General features: G+C 33.8%; 3 protein-coding genes and 1 long non-coding RNA gene across 7 annotated transcripts; 2 read left to right on the top strand and 2 right to left on the bottom strand.

The window, feature by feature from the left end:
* Nucleotides 1-96: 96 nt before the first annotated feature.
* Nucleotides 97-3,522, top strand: LOC101207718 (dihydrolipoyl dehydrogenase, mitochondrial). Of its 2 annotated transcripts, XM_031887191.1 has the most exons (3): nucleotides 97-233; nucleotides 1,190-1,361; nucleotides 2,017-3,481. In XM_031887191.1, the coding sequence occupies exon 3, from the start codon at nucleotides 2,038-2,040 to the stop codon at nucleotides 3,265-3,267; it is 1,230 nt and encodes a 409-aa protein (XP_031743051.1). In that variant the 5' UTR covers nucleotides 97-233; nucleotides 1,190-1,361; nucleotides 2,017-2,037; the 3' UTR covers nucleotides 3,268-3,481. The 2 variants fall into 2 exon arrangements, with proteins under 2 accessions (XP_031743051.1, XP_004138526.1); XM_004138478.3 differs by lacking the exon at nucleotides 97-233 and having other exon boundaries at nucleotides 941-1,361; nucleotides 2,017-3,522.
* Nucleotides 3,523-3,892: 370 nt separating this feature from the next.
* Nucleotides 3,893-7,480, bottom strand: LOC101207966 (craniofacial development protein 1). Of its 2 annotated transcripts, none has more exons than XM_004138480.3 (5): nucleotides 7,325-7,480; nucleotides 6,264-6,371; nucleotides 6,006-6,130; nucleotides 5,733-5,909; nucleotides 3,893-4,503 (listed from the first exon to the last, which is right to left on the bottom strand). In XM_004138480.3, exons 2-5 carry the CDS (start codon nucleotides 6,349-6,351, stop codon nucleotides 4,138-4,140), a joined length of 756 nt encoding a protein of 251 aa, XP_004138528.1. In that variant the 5' UTR covers nucleotides 6,352-6,371; nucleotides 7,325-7,480; the 3' UTR covers nucleotides 3,893-4,137. The 2 variants fall into 2 exon arrangements, with proteins under 2 accessions (XP_004138528.1, XP_004138527.1); XM_004138479.3 differs by having other exon boundaries at nucleotides 6,264-6,344; nucleotides 7,325-7,476.
* A 580-nt stretch (nucleotides 7,481-8,060) lies between these two features.
* GOLS (galactinol synthase) lies at nucleotides 8,061-10,308 on the bottom strand. Of its 2 annotated transcripts, XM_031886486.1 has the most exons (5): nucleotides 9,863-10,308; nucleotides 9,410-9,733; nucleotides 8,753-8,887; nucleotides 8,377-8,645; nucleotides 8,061-8,334 (listed from the first exon to the last, which is right to left on the bottom strand). In XM_031886486.1, exons 1-4 carry the CDS (start codon nucleotides 10,175-10,177, stop codon nucleotides 8,424-8,426), a joined length of 996 nt encoding a protein of 331 aa, XP_031742346.1. In that variant the 5' UTR covers nucleotides 10,178-10,308; the 3' UTR covers nucleotides 8,061-8,334; nucleotides 8,377-8,423.
* A 4,183-nt stretch (nucleotides 10,309-14,491) lies between these two features.
* LOC116404725 lies at nucleotides 14,492-15,357 on the top strand. Its single transcript, XR_004217751.1, has 2 exons — nucleotides 14,492-14,856; nucleotides 15,090-15,357. It is a non-coding gene; the product is annotated as an uncharacterized LOC116404725 (long non-coding RNA).
* The last annotated feature ends 3,059 nt before the right edge of the window (nucleotides 15,358-18,416 follow it).

The following is an 18,416-nucleotide window of genomic DNA, read 5'->3' as shown; positions in this document are numbered from 1 at the left end:
GTACATTTTTACTCTTTCCATTTCCAAGACATTTAGATTATTTAAATTTAGCTAGTGCTTCTTGATTATTTACAATGACAATGGTTTGTTTGAAATGTGTCTAATGTAACATTTATTCACACCTAATATGGATTTGGAAACAAAATCCTCTACTCAATTTCGGATTCGATCGTTGGAAGACGCTGTCAGAGTCCAAGAAGATTCATATGCAAGGACACTTTAACCAACACAAGGTATACATTACATATAATGATGGTTAAATTACACGATTAATCTAGGGATGTAATTGCTAAACTTTTGATTTTGGATTTAGTTCTATAAAATTTTGTATAGTCATTTTTATACCGTTTTCATTGAATTATTAGTCATTGTTAAGTGAGTACGCAGTAATTCATATGCTCGGCATCTACAGTGACACAAAATTCAACTTTATATTAATTGAGAATTTATTTTAATATTTTGAATGTGACAATTTTTTTTAAAAAAGGAAAAAGAATGAATATGTTAAGGACTTCCCAATGTTCATGGTTTAATCAAGCATTTTTAAAAGTTGACCAATCGACAAGTCTCATAGTTTCGGTATTAAATCTAGAATTTAATCTATTATTTTAAAATAATATGACATAATAAATGTGAGCAATAATTTTCCCAAATTAGTGGGAATAAAATTTCGACAAATTTATCAAAAAAAAAAAAAAATCCGCAAATTAGTGGTAGTAAATTGGAAAATTTTACAAACCCACGTTTGCACCCAATAATTAAAGAACTAAAAAAAGAATCGATACCATTAAAGTAAGGTTAATAATTATGGAAATGGTAAAAAATAAAACATTTAACAAAATATTAACATTTCATAAAATAGTTTGATGTAATGAATTTTGTTTAACTATAATACAAGTTTAGTTGCTCAATTGCTTAAGCTATGGGAATTACGGCAGTATTTATATTCAAATTGAAATTGTGATCATCTTCAAAATCAAAAGCGTAAAGCTGAGTTCTTGTAGAGAATCTCAGTTGGAGAGCTTCAGATTCAACCAACTCCATTTCAATTTTCTGTATTTCTCGATCGGAAATTCGATATGGCACTGGCAATCTGCGCCAGGCGGAAGGCTAATCTTCTATACAGAAACTTCCCTCTTTCTTCTTCTGAATCCTTCTACTATTCTTTTTCATTTGCATCATTCTCCAGACGTTTTGCTTCCTCGGGATCCGATGACAACGACGTCGTCGTCATCGGTGGTGGCCCCGGTGGCTATGTCGCCGCTATCAAGGCTGCTCAGCTTGGCCTCAAAACCACCTGTATCGAAAAGCGTGGGGCTCTTGGCGGAACTTGCCTCAATGTCGGATGTATTCCCTCCAAGGTAATCATTATTCGCTTTAGGGTTATTGTTATTTTGGTTAATTTTATGTCGATCTAATTCTTTTCATTTCATTGGCTGAATATTGAGTTTAATGATTCGTGGGCTAGTTTTTTTTGTCTGGTTGAGTTGGTTCTATTTACGGTGTCCATGATCATGCTCAGTTGTTTGATTTATGCTCGCTTTTGTAGTTGGTTGGATTTCTTCGAGTTTTTCTTTTCTTTTCTGAAATTTGATCTGTTGCTTGTAAATTCTTCAAGACAGCTTAGGCCTCCTTTGTTTTTGTGAATTTAAACTATAAACACCCATTTCTTACTTTGTTATCTACTTTTTTTTTTATCGTTGTTCGAAAACTTGAAAACTCAAAAAAAAAAAAAAAAAGTTTTTGTGTGTGGAATTTGTCTAAGATTCAAACTATCCTAAGAATTTGAGAGGAAATTGATTTTTTTCTTTTAAACAAACAGTTACAATAAATGGGGCCTAAATATCAGCCCTTGTGAGATAAGTCTACCATTTTTCTGTTCTTTTTTTTCTTCATTCTTTTGCATGATCTTGTGCATTGCTAGTCGAATATTTTTAATTATTTAGATTCACCCTATTTTTGAAAAAAGCTGGATCGTTCTCTGAACTCTGAAATAATTTACCTCAACGTTTTTAGGCTCTTCTCCATTCTTCCCACATGTACCATGAAGCTCAGCATTCATTTGCTAGCCATGGAGTGAAATTTTCATCCGTTGAGGTTGATTTACCAGCTATGATGGCACAAAAGGATAAAGCAGTAAGCACTCTTACACGTGGTATTGAAGGCCTTTTCAAGAAGAACAAAGTGAACTATGTTAAAGGCTATGGGAAATTGATTTCCCCTTCTGAAGTTTCTGTGGATACCATTGATGGTGGTAATACAGTGGTGAAAGGAAAAAACATTATAATCGCAACTGGGTCTGATGTCAAATCTTTACCTGGGATTACTATTGATGAAAAGAGAATTGTATCATCAACAGGTGCTTTAGCTTTGTCTGAGGTCCCTAAGAAACTTGTTGTAATTGGAGCTGGATACATCGGGCTGGAGATGGGATCAGTGTGGGGTAGACTTGGATCCGAGATCACAGTTGTTGAGTTTGCCTCTGATATAGTCCCAACTATGGATGGAGAAGTCCGCAAACAATTTCAACGTTCCCTTGAAAAGCAAGGAATGAAATTCATGCTAAGAACTAAAGTGGTTGGGGTTGATACATCAAGGGACGGTGTGAAGCTGACTCTCGAACCTGCGGCTGGTGGTGAACAGACGACACTTGAAGCAGATGTTGTTCTTGTATCTGCAGGTAGAACCCCGTTCACTGCTGGACTCGGACTAGACAAGCTAGGAATCGAAACTGATAAGGCAGGACGCATTTTGGTAAATGAAAGATTTGCTACGAATGTGGATGGTGTTTACGCAATTGGGGACGTAATTCCAGGGCCAATGCTAGCTCACAAGGCTGAAGAGGATGGGGTTGCCTGTGTCGAGTTCATAGCTGGGAAGACAGGCCATGTTGACTACGACAAAGTCCCAGGGGTTGTCTATACACATCCGGAAGTTGCATCTGTTGGGAAGACAGAAGAGCAAGTGAAGGAATCAGGTGTAGATTATTGTGTTGGGAAGTTTCCGTTCTTGGCAAATAGTAGGGCAAAAGCAATAGACGACGCTGAAGGGGTGGTGAAAATTCTGGCTGAAAAGGAGACAGACAAGATACTTGGTGTCCATATCATGGCTCCTAATGCTGGGGAGCTTATACATGAGGCAGTATTGGCCTTACAATATGATGCAGCAAGTGAGGATATAGCTCGAGTTTGCCATGCACATCCTACAATGAGCGAGGCACTGAAGGAGGCTGCTATGGCAACTTATGACAAGCCCATTCACATCTAGAAGATCGCCGCATTTTTTTTACTTTGACGAGTTGCAAATCACTTGTTGGCGAGTTTATATTTCTTTTTGCTATCTTGGAAAGCAGATAAATCTGCTATGTTTTTTGCGACAGTAACAATAATATGTAATAACAGTTGAGTGTCTATAACATGAAGGAATAGAAAGACCTTTTGATGCATTTCCCACTTGTAATTTACGGTGTGTATTTACTCTAGTTTTAGCCACGAGCATGGAAACTCTAATTTAGTTACTTCATCTACTCTATAGTTGTACATTTGATGATTTATTTCATAGGTTGTATCCTCTAATCAATAATGCACATGGACCTAACAGTTAGCTTTTAATCTTGTAACAAGCTCTAATGGCAAGAATGTGTTGGCCTAAGAAGCATGGAATATAGTCGATGACATTTAACTCATTTGAAGTCATCGATCTTTTAAATCATAGATACAAAATTTTCAGATATCAATGCTCTTTCTTTAACCAATTACTGACCCTAATCTTACTTCTATCAAGTTCATCTCTTGGTCTTGGAAAGCGGTTTGCTCTGTTCTCTCAAAAGGGTCTAAAGCCTTTGGTTGTTTTGGTTCACATGTTTTTAATATCTTGTTGCTTCAAGAAAAAATTGGCAAGAATGAAAGCACAATCTAATATTGGACAAAAATGGCAAGAATGAAAGCACAATCTAATATTTCCAAGGCTCGAAGATTTATCTATACACAACAGAAGAATGAAAAACAACTGCGCTATAGGAATTTTTTCTGATCTGTTCAAGACTATGAGAGCAGACGCCAGTTAGGGCACAAGAAAATTCTCAGAACCTTAAAAATAAGGGCACATTCTTCAAAGAGCTTCAGATGATGACTTTAATTATGGCTCCTCCCGCATATCAGGCCTTCGTCGGGCCTGCAAAGCCAATCGTGCATCCCTCTCTCGTTCAAACTCCCTGTAATCGGTTCGCTGCAAAAAAGAAACTTTATCAAGATATTGGTTCGAGCTCTTCTTGTAAGCATCCAAGTCCTCTTCCAGACCCTTGTTTTCTTCCTTAAACTCTCCCCAGTCCTTTTTCGTCTTGTCAAGAACACTAAGCTTTTGTTTCTTCTTGATTTGTTCGAGGACTACATCGACAGCTGAAGTAGCAGGTGCCTTCATTTTCTCGTGTGCTTCTTTTGAATCCGCATCTACAAACTTTTTAATTTCAACATTTTGGCCTGCAAAGTCCCTAATCTCTGTGATCTGTTGAAAGTAAAAAAGCCAATGGTTTGAGTTCATCAACTAACCGATCAATATAATAAATGCCTAAACTTGATGTTTCACTGTTTTACAAGAAATGGTATTGTAAAATGAAATAAAAGAGGAAAAGAAACCACACAATCTGATTGGAGGCAAGTTTGCACAAATCAAATCCAGTTTTGAAATATCAGAACTATCAACCTCTTGTAGAACTCTCTCCCGTAAAATCCCCTCCCACACAAGCCCCCCAAAAACTAAAACTAAATTAAATTGGAGGTATAGGTGCAAAATATGGTAGACAAGCCACACCAAGAAGAAGCCTGGCGATTTGTAATAATATACACTCTCACCCAAAAACTTCTCCAATTTGATCTTTTTCAAAGTATATCCTCCCAATGATTGATCTAGTGGCATTAATCCATAACAATTTAACTTTGGTTTTGAGCTTTACACTGCGGATGTTACCCCCCATAGGACATTTGTCCAACAGCTATGAGGCTATGAGAAACCAAAATATATAAGAGGATTATCCTGATTCCCAACAGCTTTTGCCATATGAACATCAAAAAGACAAATGCGCTTAACCCTCCCCTGCCTTTATGCAAAGGCAGTAGGAAGCTTAAAGTAACGGATGACCCTTTTTCTTCTCTTTTTTCAAAAAGCAACAGGTGACACCTTTTCTGCAACTCACTTGTTGTAATGTAAATGCTACTAAATTGTAGTATCCACAGTAAAACAATTACTTCACCAAAATATTCGGTTTCCAGCATGTACTGGCCTTCAGCAATGTAGCTTCACAAACAATGTTGTACATGGATCAACCTTCTAAACTCTTTCATCTTTCCTTGATTCACCTCATCAACCAAGTCAAGTGCAGCTCCTATCTATTTTCCTCACACCCATTCCCCAAGGATGAGTTCCTTCTTCCCAAGCATCAAAGACCAAGACCTTTTCTTTCTGTGGAGAAATCACCAAAAAAAGGACAGAGAGAGAGATAGACAGACACTGAAGAAGAAGAGTATTTCAAACCTACCCACCATCATTACAGAAGGATGTTCTCCTTCCATCCCAACAACAAATGATTCTCTAAAAAACTATCCAATCTAGCCAGAGAAACTATTTTCAGCTCTATATGCATCAAAGCAATAAAAAAACCAAATGCCTAGATAATCACAATTCACACCTAAAAGAGTAGAAAAACAAATGAAAAATAGTGATGAAAGTAATGGCACCTCAACTTTCCCCCTGCCAGAGATAGTTGCTGTAGCATCCCTAACAGCTGAGAGCGCAGTAGCAGCAAGCATCTTTGCATCATCAATAGAACTGTTCTGCAGAACCTTGGATCCTTCTGATAATGTATCTTTTTCCTGAGGCTTCTTTGATGCCATACCAAGATATGCCATCCAATTCTAGACACAGGGGAAATGGGGAGAGAAAAAAGTATGAGATATATTTCCTATATTTTGAGCTGCCTCGTTATGCAAGAGCAGAATGTGAATTTTTACATTGGATGGCTTCTTTGAGTTTTTATTCACAGCTGGAGATCGTTTGGTTGACAAACCTTTTAGTGTTTTGCTGGACACCCCTTTGTTCATTTGCTCCCACATGGAATCAACACGTGCTTTTATTTCTACAATGATAAAGAAGAATAGCACCATACCTCTTAATGCGCAATTTAATGTTAAAAGCACAATATGTATGTTAAGGAAAAGAATTAAACAAGAAACAATAAAGGACATCAAGTTCGCACTACCTATTCTTACCTGTGTCACTAGTCTTTCCCTCTGACCTCATATTAGCAGATCCTTCTTTAGCTGATTCCATAAGCACTTCATTCACAGAATCTGACATATTATGTGGAAAAACTCAACCTTCAAGGAAAAATAGGAAAAGCTGAAACCTTGCATGAGATGTTACTATACACGAACCAATACTTGAGTAAGGAGGATCAACTATTAATTTGACAATTAAGTTAGGTAAGAATATTAATAGAGATTAAACACTTAAAAATAGTCCAGCAAATAAAGATAACAAGAAGGCAACAAAAGATGATAAAACGCCAATCAATAGAAAGACTCTCCCTCCAATTATTTCAAGGAACAAACGCCTTTTGTTCACCCAAATGATCTTTACCCATGGAGGTATGATCTTCAAAATTAAATTCCACATCCCAGTACAGATCAAAAACAGAACTCCCAAGGTCAAAACAAGAAAAAATGAAAAATGCCTAAAGGTTTGGACGTCAAATAATGTAACATTGAGAATTGAAGGAATCCTGTACGAGAAAGTATTGTAAAAACGAAAACAGTTAACAAGATGAATTGTGAAATTTAAGCAGCAAGGATTGAAAAGAAAAATACCAAAATTATACATTATAGCTTATAGGTTAGACGATCCTGAAGGCCTGGACACAATTATACTTTAGAAAACACATAAAATCAACCGGGTTTGAATTTCCATAGCAAAAAAAAAAAAGTTTTCATAAAGCACCCACCCACCTTCAAATATTGCAAATCTCTGAGCCAACAGTATATGGAAACTTAACCCCACAGTGAAATTTTTAAAATTTAGCAAATACCCAGGTCAAATATACTAAAAAATAGAACCCCTCAATACGCTTCTTAGTCTTCAGCAAACAATAGAAAGTTCGACTCAAAGAGAATTACAATGCCACGAAGAGTAAGAAAATGCATACATATTAAATGACTTGCTGGATGTGAATTCGAATCACAATCATACAATTCTGGTTAGATGAAAGCAAACAGAAAAAGGAAGCAGAAATAGAAAATAAAAATGAAGAAAACATAAAAAGAAAGAGGAGTACCAGAGCCATGGAGGTTGTTGGTGGTAGCCATCGGAACTCGGAAGGTTTTTCTCTCGCGAGGTTTAGGTCTTTGAGTCGAAATTTTGAGCCGCGGTGAATTCCCGGTTCCGTTTCGGCCCAATATTATTTATACCCCCACCAAATCCATTTCTATTTTTTAAAAAAAACTTTATAAAGCAATTTATTTTTTAAAATATAAAAGATACAAGTAAAATAAATTAAAATATTTATAAACACATGCATTATATTTCTTTTATCAACGTCTACTTTTAACATAATTTAAAATAATAAATTTTTGCTATGCTTTGTAATTTTTTTTTGTCAAATTTTTTAATTCTACTAAATAATAATATTCAATAATTTGATGTAATAAAAGATAAAACGTGAATACTCGTCATTTAGTTATATTATTCAACTATATTTAAAACCAAATAGTAATCATTCATTACTCTCTAAATTGGTTGAGATTATTAATAAAAGATTAATATATGTTATTATTAACCATATTTTTTTGTATTGATTATATATTTAATAAGATCACTATTTGTGGCTTTTACCCGATATATGTTTAGATGATGATTGATGCTTTTACCGTTAAATTATACTCAAATAGAAACCATTTTAATTTGTCAGGAGTATTACTTATCCTTAATTAAGGAAAAGTTAGCATAATTAAGCTTAGTTTGTAGTAATTAATGAAGAGAAGATGAAAAATAAAGCAAAAAGGGAAGGCAGATATAAAACCAGCCTTATTCCATAAAATTTAGAAATTTAAAGTAATGTAGCCATGAACAAGGTTGGGGTTTGCACACATACACACACATCCCCCAACCAAAGCTACTATACATAAAAAGCTTAATTAATTAAGTACCCACTTAACTGTAAGTACTTATCATAATTAATATTTGTCTGACACCACAAACACTCATATAATACATATAATATGTATATATATATATATGATTGTTATATATATAAATATACATATATGTCATACTTATATGTTATATTTTATATATATATATATATATATATATAATGTATATATATATATATATATATATATTTATATATGTTATATATATAAATATACATATACTTAAGCAGCAGAAGGAGCTGTGATGTGGTTGACAACTTCAGCCTCGGACAGAACAGAGATCAAAGGTGTGAGGTTAGTTTCTTGTTTAGTTTCAGATTTGAGGACATTTTGGTAATCCAAAGATTCATCTTCATAAACTTCCCACCATTTCTTCACCAGCATTTTTATGTCTTCCCTCTCCATGTTCTCTTCTTTTCCCGTGTACCTCCATGGTTTCGATCCCTACAAGTATGACATTCCAATAATGATATCAAAGTTAACTAATTGATTATACGTGACGTAGAAACTTGGGCGGAAAGTACAAACACTAAAATAAGTTGAATATGTACCGCTGCACAATAATGGACAACTTTGACTTTGTCGACGTCAATGTTCTCGGGATGACGCCACAACATGGCCATGACGAGGTTGTAAATTGGAGGAATGGGCTTGTATATGTCGTTGAAGTACATGTTCAAAAAGTCCTATAGGAGAAACAAACAATAGAAAAACGGTTAAATTAACTTTAGTTTAAATTTTGTGACCATTAGATCTCTACATCCTTAATTTTGTCTCTTATAGATCTTGATTCATTCCCGTTGATGCAAAATTGAAAAATTAATGGTATTTGTTATAAATAAAATTCATTTTATATCATATAAACTATTTAATTCTTAACTTATTTAATACTTTAGTTACACACTAAACAAAAAGTTCAAATTACAAAGATTTATTAGACATTTTTAAAGCTAAAACAGACACATCCAAACACAAATTCTCATAAAAGAAAAAGAAAGAGAGAGATCGGTTTAAGAGCAATACTTGACCACCAGCCAGAAGCCATTTTTTCTAGCTAGTGATCTAACCACATGGTTCCACCGACTTCCACCCAACGAGCATTGTTTTTGTTTTTGTTCTTTGTCCTGTTTGTTTTCGTGGACTAAAAAAGGGGCAACACGACTCAACTAGCAAATAAGTATTAGTGTAAATAAAATGAATGAGATTACCTGCTCAGCAAACAAAGTTGGAGTGGTGGCCTTGCAAGTCTCAAGAAGATCCTTGTAAGTGAAAAGATCAGGTTCATACACAAAGAATCCAGCATTGAAGTAAAGTGGTGGTGGGTTTCCCATTTCCTCCACAGGCCATTTCACTTTGTCAGGGCATTGTTGGCAATACCCAATTTTGTATTGTGGAGAGTTACTCCATGTCTTCTCACAAAAGCAATCCATCACTGCATAGAAGTATCCACTTGGCATTTCAAACAAATGGTCTATGTTTTCAAACACTTGGATGTCTCCGTCCAAATATATCAGCTTCTCATACTCCACAAACTGCAATCAAATCAATCACCGCTTAAGGTTAAAAGCTCGTCCTTGAATATACATCACTATTTTAACTCAAATATGTGAGTTACGATGTTTTTAACAAGAAACAAGAATGAAGGTGTATGATATTAGTACCTCCCAGATCCTAAGCTTTGAGTAGTTGATAACATAGTAAGCCATGGCAAATTGGGTCTGGTTTGCTGGAGGGTAAACAGGTTCGATCTCACGGACGATACAACCCTGATACTCGAGGATTTGGCGATGATCTTCAGGAACATCAGGAAGGACAGCTACAATGAGAGGGTAGGCGGCTTTGACCTTTCTGAGACCCTTTGCCAATCCAACTACACCTTTCCAATAGTCACCATTACCAGCCAAGAACGTCACGTACGCCCTCTTGGGAGCGTCGGTTGACTCAATGGCACTTTCTGGGGCAGCTGCTGGAGACATATTAACTTTGGCGCTTTTGAAACAACAAAAGTTTTCTTCCGAAGAAAGGGAGGCAAGAAGGACTTAATAAGAAGGGCAAGCTTACAAGTTCTTGTTATAGTCCTTCAAGCTTGAGTTGTGAAGGGATGGGAGGGAGGCTATTTATAGAGCCTTGGGGAACATTGTTTTAAGTTTATGGATACTCCTAAGTTTAATTTGTATTGTAATTATTTGTTACTTATTGTTTTAGATATTGATATTGGTGGGATGAATATGACTTGGAATAATCCTATCTTTAAGGTGAGATGGAGGGCATTTTGGGCATTTGATCAAAAGTTGGAAGAGTTTGTATTCTCTTCTTCCATCAATAAGAAGATTCTTTTGCACCTTTAAGATCATCTCTCATCCCTATTGGATATAATAATTTTGTATATCCTTATTGCTTTATTATTCAATTATGGGCCATTTCTATCTATGAACTTTTTTCTTTCTTTTTTGCAAGTTTGTAGGCAAGACAAAAATGGACAATTTAGGGAGGATCAAAGAATCTCAGATTTTGACATTTAAAAAAAATATATATATTATAGTACTATATATATATATAAATAACTATATATGTATATATATTCCTCAACAAATGGACTCCAATTGTGTTTTAAGGCAGTGTTTGATAATGATTGTTTAATTTTTTGTCTTCAAAATTGAACTATTGTAAGTACACAGTTTTATTGGTTACTGTAAAAATGGTTTCAGAAACTAATTCAAATTAAACATTTTGGTTCTGTATATTTCAAATGTGTTTTCTAATGGTGGTGAAAAAACTCACACACACACAAAACTAATGAAAAAGTTCATTATGAAGTGAAAAATGATAATGAAATTGATGGTATGTTCAAATTAAATTGTGACACATTGGAAGGGAAAGAATTTGATTCCATATATAAAGGCAATGATCAAATGGAAGTTTGTCTGATTGTGGTGGCGGATCCAAAACTACAAAGACGAAGCCAATATTTTAGAGACTTAGCCTCTACACAAAGTAGAAAAAGGAAAACTACTTTCTCCACATTATTCGATTCTTGTATATGTAATTTTTAATTCAATGATAATGGAACCTAATATTACAATATAAATAAATAAATAAATAATTTTTATTTATTTCGTTTGTTTTATGTTATTTCGAGAAGTTTTAATATTATTTCTCTTTTGAAAAAATATTATCTTACACACCCTAACATAGATTTATTAGTTCAACTATCTAAAAAAACGTTGAGTAGAACATGTAATGAAATTAAAAAAACAGAGCACAAGGTTTGCAATACAACCTACATTTAGGAGGAAATGTGTCCTAAAAAAGATATTTTCATTAACAAATAGTTAAATGATTACAACGTTGTACTTATCGATGAATACAAGGTTATTATAGTTATACACGGACAATATAATTTAGTAGAAAAAGATACTTAGGCTTCTTTTAATTGTGAGAATTTCTCTTAATGATAACTTCTACATTTCCAACTTCAAATCACGAGCATTTTACTTGAGATTTCTCATGATGTTTCAAGATGATTTAAAGACACAACTCAAGATCTACTCTACTCGTTGTTTCATATCGACATTCTTAAATTGTTATTTTCTACCAAAAATAGCAAACAATTCAAAGCTTCTCTTCTAAAGTGGTAACCCTCAAGCGAATAAAACAGCCCCTTAAACATGTACGACAGAAAAAGATAATCAAACCATTATCATAACTTGTTAAGCCAAGAGAAAAAATAATCCTTAAGAATAAACACCTGAAAATTTTTCAAATAAGCAAAGAATTTTCAAACAAATTTGGTATTATGTGAGATATATCAGGTATAATATCACAAGGGATAAGATGAAGAAAGTCTCATGGACAAGATGATGAACAAGGTTACCAAGTATTGAGAACCCTACCTCGTAAAAAACCAAGAGAACCTCACTTTTAATAAGGAACCTCGTATCGTCTAATACCATCAACCACAAAGCACACTTCAAAAAATATACATCTACACACTAAAGCTCTAGCACATTTCATTAAATTATTCATCTTTTCCACAAATAATCATTTATCTATTTAGATCGTACCCACACACTCCTCTTAATTCTCTTGAACATATCACCAATCCAATAGAGTCATCAACCACATATCTCACCATGTCTACTAGAATTCTTTCTAGGCACACCACTTCTTTTTTCTATTTCCAAAGATTTTACCAACACGACCAAGTCAAGAGCATAACTCTAATGTCACTTATAGAAAGAAAGGTCCAATACCAATACATATAATTGTCATCACTTAGTTATATTACCATAAATCTCTTCTTTACCCAAAGTTAGAGCTATGTTATTTGTACTTAGTACCGACTTTTCAAACTTTCAATTTTCATCCAATATTTTCACAAAAGATCAACCTTAAAAAAGAATAGAATTATTATTATTATTATCATTTGGTTAGCTTTGCTCTAATTTAATGAGAATCAAATGGAGAAGAAGATGTCCCACACGGTTGAATCACCTTAGCCTTTGTGGAAAGTCTTACATCTAAGCATAAAGGGCATCCAAATGTGTGTTTTTATTTACACATACGACGTATAAATACATTGTCTTCTTCTACACCTAAGTATTCCATTCTTTCAACCTTGTTTTTTTCTTTTCTTTAAATTCAACTTAATTCTTATTATACCATCTAAAGTAATTAAACAACATCAAATTCGAGTAAAATTTGGTAAACAATTTCAATTCAAACTTGGTTGAGTTTCTGATATTCTAAACATAGTTGAATGGTATTGAGAAAAAAAGAATTCATCACATCATTTTCAGACTATTCTTCATTATAACAACTGGGAATTAAGATGTAGATAGGATAGGACTTGCAATTTTGTGAAGTGTATAAAAGTCATTCGGGGAAAGTTACGCCTTTGAATTGGGTATCATCTACATCTATAATTTTGCTCCAACCTACTCAATTGCTTAATCATATGTTATCACGCCACAAATTGGAGAGATGAGAACTTGAACTGTATCTAAGTATCCTCCACTTTGTCGATGGACAGTGGTAGAAAGTTAACCTAATAACTCTTTTTTTTTTTTTTTCATTTCTAGTACAAATTAGACTAAAAATTTAAATCAAAGACCTCTTAGTTCTCGAACTTACAAATATCAGTTAAACTAGACTCTTGTTAGCGAATTAATCCAAGTCTACGTAGAATTCTTAATAGTGTAAGTCTAATATTTTTTTTAATTTAAATGATTTGAGTCTTGAATTATTCTTTTCATTTATTGGGAGGGTAAGTGGTTCAATTAATAAAGAACATAAAATTGAAACGAAACGACCTTACAAGAACCCATGCTGCTAGGTTAACTCAGTTCACAATTGATTATCTTGTTTATTGTGTGTACCAACAACGGGACTAGGAGAGAGGGAATTGCAAAATTTTAAAAACAAAAACAAAATTTAGTGTTTACCCAATCTCATAGCCTTTAGGTTTAAAATGCACTCCCCAACCAATCGAATTAACCAAAAGATCATTATTCATATATTTTCAACCAATTTGGTTTTCCAATGTGTTTTCAGCTAAACCTGAACCTAACCAAAATTTTTAGTTTCATATACCTTCAACCCGAACCGCTAAACCAACCCGAACCAACAAACAATTTCCAGCCACCTTGCAGTTTTTCCTTGCAACCCTACCATTTATGTGATTACCTTAAATCTTCATTTTGTTGTGTGCTTTCAACTTTCATTTTTTCTTTTTCCTTTTGGCATTTAACCTTTCCATGAGTACTCCACAGGAAAGAAGTTAAAAGTAATAGTTTTCATAAATATTTTACTAAATGGTGCATAACCAACTAACATAAATACAAAGTTTTTAACCAAAATCATTTGAACATAAAGAGAAGACAATCACCAAACTAAAGGAATGCAATATTGGGACTCATAAAATTGTAAAAGAAGCTAAGTCAGCTACATGATTATTTTCTTGAAATATACAAGCGACTAAAGATTCTATGTTAAAGAAAAGACAATAAAAACTATTCCAGGCTAAGAGCCAATATCAAGGAATTAGATGTAATGGTGAAGGATGCATAAATTCTGCCAGAAGAAGTTACCAAGCAAAACTTAACAAGTTAATGAAATAACTAATAATTCAAGTTCAAAAGCATAGACGAAGGCATTTAACGAACCAACTAACGACGTAGCTGAAGACAAATGGCAGGAGAATTAGAAAAATGATCTTCCAACAACAGTTCTCAACAGTTGAACTATAAAAGGATGTTTGAAGATGGTTTTGAAAGAGGGCTAAAGTCACATCCAAACATTGCCTAATCATTCAAAGCCAGTTTTGAGGTTATAAAAACTGTGTTTAAAACTGTAAACCCAAACCTGAAAATGATTATATGAAAATCCAAAATCACTTTCGTTAAAACCAGTACTATTGAGGAAATACCCACTCAAATTTCTTTAAAACCACTCTCAAATGTGTCTTAGAAAGAGAAAAAAAAAAAAAGAGACAAGACTTCTCATTTATCTGCTAGTCCCAACTCTCATTTGTAAAATAACTTCTAGCTAGCACTAGAAAGGGAGCGCAGAAGAATTGAATTGTGAATTGTGAATCAGGAAAATGATACTTACTCCTGAAGACAAGATTCACAAACCAAAGCTTGTTTTTGAGAAGGTAGTTCTATTTTCATTGCTTGTATTTTCAGAAGGTATTCCTTTTTCACTTTTCAATTCTTATCGTTATAGAGTGCATATTTGGTTTCCAAGTCTTTTACCCCCACATATTTAACCCATAGCATGACTTGAACCATTATGTGACATTGTGTACAGGAGCTCCAAAATTCTCATGGTTTTACCTCCACCCATTCAATTTCTACTCATAGGTTTATTTATTGTATACTATTCTAGGCAGAGACGAGATGGTTGAGATGTTCAGGCAAAGAATAGCTCAAGCAATGGCTCTTGCAGGCGGCCTTCTCGGATTTCATCCGAAGTTACTTATTAGTTATTTGTTTGTCATGGAGGTTTGAAACTTTCGAGTGTGATTAGTTTAGTTCCATCTCAATATATGAGTGGATAATGCTGGAGATTGTAGATATCACAGCGGAAAGGTATTATACTTGCTTCTCTAAAATTTTCCATCATTCACATTTTATTTAGGAAAAAATTGGTTCAATCTTATAACTTTACATAGACCTAATATATTATTTGAAACTTTTTTATTTGTATTTTAAAATTGAAGATTTTTTTTAAAAACATTCATTCGATAACCATAATGTGTCTCAACGTAGTCATCGTTGACTTTGCACTCTATGTTGCTCTAGTTTCTCATAATTCTCTTGTTGTTGACGCTCATTTGGTTGCTCGGGTACTGTTACAGACGATTCATAATACAAATATTTGTTATGTTTTCCACGATTGCACCTGTATGCATGTATGACAATGATTAATTAGTACCAAAATCATAGTACCATTGTCCAAAGTTTGACGATGATGGTCCTGCTTCAAAATTATAATATCTTGTTAGGAAGTTTGACGATTGACCGACTCTTAATCATAATATCCCGTTCCAATTGTCAGGATCATCATATTGGACTAATGTAACTAGTATCGCTCTATGTTTGTGTCACAAGAGGCACTTTTTTCACGTCCTAGTCAACTTCTTCCAATTCATTAGACTCTTACACATCTCCTTTGAACTGGTATAAGTACAATAGGTACATCATACATATAATGTATGTTCTTCATGTACTGCTCGTTATCATTACATATATCTAGGACATGTTGTAGATTATCTGTAATATCTAGAAGTTTACAGTTATTCAATCTATTTGAAATATTAAAATGACCTATAAAATATTTAAAACAAATTTAGACTAAAAATAATTGGACAATATTTAAACATGATGATCCAAAACAACTCCGGAACCAGTGATATAAAGTCTTGCAATATTTTTGTACCAATGGATGTATTCTTAATTTACATTCACATCAAATTGCGAGTTCTCGTAGCAATAAATCCCGTGCGATTTAGCCATCGCATTACCAAATGGGAACTCTATCAGACCAATTAGGAGCAGTACATGTTAGGTACAAGTATCTTAATATTTTAACATTTACAATGCAAAAACCTTGTACAAATATCTCTAATTATTAGGTGTTTGTCTCGTTAACAAAGTACACTTCTGTCAATAGTCGATTGTGACTGAGTTGACCACTGAATGAACATCATTATCTGCCCAATCCATCTTTTTGTGAGAAGCCAGTTTACTCAACAACGATGAATCTTGATGTAAGATGAACATATTTATGGGTGTGATATAGTAATCTTCTTGCAGTACTGGTTGAAACTGAGGAGCATAACATACATCATAAGTTGACAGTTTAGTAATTCTCAACGAAATCTTTATAGTTCATGTTAAACCGTGAACATACCGCTATAAAATGAGCACGAAATACCATAGGTTTGATACCGTTTCACAAATACAACGAAATCTTTATAGTTCATGTTAAACCGTGAACATACCACTATAAAATGAGCACGAAATACAATAGGTTTGATACCGTTTCACAAATAGAACTGCTCGAACGCACTTAGCTGTAATATTTGAATATTTCCTCATTTAGAATTTAAGTCGTGACGTCCAATATTCAAATATAAAACGCCTTGAAATCGATCGCACAATTGTACTTAATGCTTACTGAATCTTGCAGTTAATTTAAAATTTTTTTGTAGTGCATATCTGAACATACACAGTTTGTATAATATACACATAAAAAAATATATATTAACTACTGTAATTAAAAAATTCATACCGCTAATATTTATCTTGACACTCCGACAGCTCTTATTTTCTCTCATTTTCTGAGCTATAGTATTTATTGATAACATTCAAGCTTCTTAAGAAACTCCGTTCATGCACTTTGATAGGTTCGTCATCATTCACCCATAGCAAAATTATTCGTCATGTGCTTGGATCCACTGTTCTATAAGAATGTCACAAAAAAAAGAAAAAAATTCATACGACTACTATTTATTCTCATGAGGTCTTGAGTTGTTTTATCAATCTTTTGAATTTGGAATTGATAGCAGACACAATAAGTCTAGTTCATCAATAGAAATTGCTAACGATATTGTGACATCTCTATCATATCCACCCCTTCTTTGGATTTTTTGTCGTTGATATGATGTCATCATATTGATCAAAAACCAAGCATAACTCATCGTGTGACAGAATTTTTCTAGATGTCGTAAAAATCATCCACATGAATCTACAGATTTTTCCTCAACAACGACAAATGCTAAAGGTAGAAAATGCTTATTTGAATTAACATATGTAACAATTAATAACTTCCCTCGATACTTGGCATACAAGTGAGTGTCGTCAATTTGAATAACGGGCCTAAATGGACCAAATACCTAGTATGACATGTTCATGTATAGATGTAGGCTAATTATTCAAATCGACGACACTCACTTGTATGACAAGTATCGAGGGAAGTTATTAATTACCACATTTGTTGATTCAAATAAGCATCTTCTACCCTTAGTATTTCTTGTGGAAGAGGAGTGCAAATTCATGAGGATGATTTTTAAAACATCTAAAAACAATTGTACTCACGAGGATATATGCTTCCTTTCAAATAAACATGTTGGCATAATATTAAACGGTGAACAATCCAAAGAATGGGTGAACATGACCAAGATTCATCATAGATTTTGTTTACATCATATCATCAGCATTTTCAATAAATCGTATAATTTCACATCATTGACAGTCGGGTTTCATGTAACTTGGTGTCTCTTTAGTTTATCGCTTTTAGAAGAACATCATCAACATGAATATAATTACTAATGCTTCTGGATCATAACCCTCATTTTTAGGCAAAATGTGCCCTTTTGCAAGCCCATACTCAATCAAACAAGTCAGTTCCTCATATATCAATTCATCCTCCATTATAAATACATGTTTGCCTAATTCAAATGTCAAATTTTTTAGAGGTCCCCCCTACCCAAACTCCACACTTCATAAAAAAAAAGTCTCAGATTTCAACTCTCCTTTTAATGTGTGCAGCAAGGAAGCTGAACATATGTCAAACACATGGAAGAAGGATGACTAGTCGATTAAGGATCTTTAGAATTTGATCTCAATACCTTGTTTCAGACAGGGGAGGATCTAATTACTGAGAAACAGACCTCTTTATTTCCTTCACAAGCTTAGCACTGTGAAATTC

This window comes from Cucumis sativus, chromosome 6 (assembly GCF_000004075.3).
Source record: "Cucumis sativus cultivar 9930 chromosome 6, Cucumber_9930_V3, whole genome shotgun sequence".
NCBI classification, from domain to species: domain Eukaryota; kingdom Viridiplantae; phylum Streptophyta; class Magnoliopsida; order Cucurbitales; family Cucurbitaceae; genus Cucumis; species Cucumis sativus.
Note: the sequence above shows the minus strand (reverse complement) of the source record. Positions and strands in the feature narration are given on the sequence as shown.

Excerpts from the sequence above, each read along its gene's own strand:
- LOC101207718 (XM_004138478.3), top strand. The coding sequence starts at position 1,080 with ATGGCACTGGCAATCTGCGCCAGGCGGAAGGCTAATCTTCTATACAGA. Across the intron at positions 1,362-2,016 it reads TCGGATGTATTCCCTCCAAG|GCTCTTCTCCATTCTTCCCA; the intron begins GTAATCATTATT and ends CAACGTTTTTAG.
- LOC101207966 (XM_004138479.3), bottom strand. The coding sequence starts at position 7,355 with ATGGCTACCACCAACAACCTCCATGGCTCTG. Across the intron at positions 6,131-6,263 it reads GGGAAAGACTAGTGACACAG|AAATAAAAGCACGTGTTGAT; the intron begins GTAAGAATAGGT and ends TTATCATTGTAG. Across the intron at positions 5,910-6,005 it reads ACTCAAAGAAGCCATCCAAT|AATTGGATGGCATATCTTGG; the intron begins GTAAAAATTCAC and ends CCCTGTGTCTAG.
- GOLS (XM_031886486.1), bottom strand. The coding sequence starts at position 10,177 with ATGTCTCCAGCAGCTGCCCCAGAAAGTGCCATTGAGTCAACCGACGCT. Across the intron at positions 9,734-9,862 it reads CAAAGCTTAGGATCTGGGAG|TTTGTGGAGTATGAGAAGCT; the intron begins GTACTAATATCA and ends ATTTGATTGCAG. Across the intron at positions 8,646-8,752 it reads TTGTCCATTATTGTGCAGCG|GGATCGAAACCATGGAGGTA; the intron begins GTACATATTCAA and ends TCATACTTGTAG.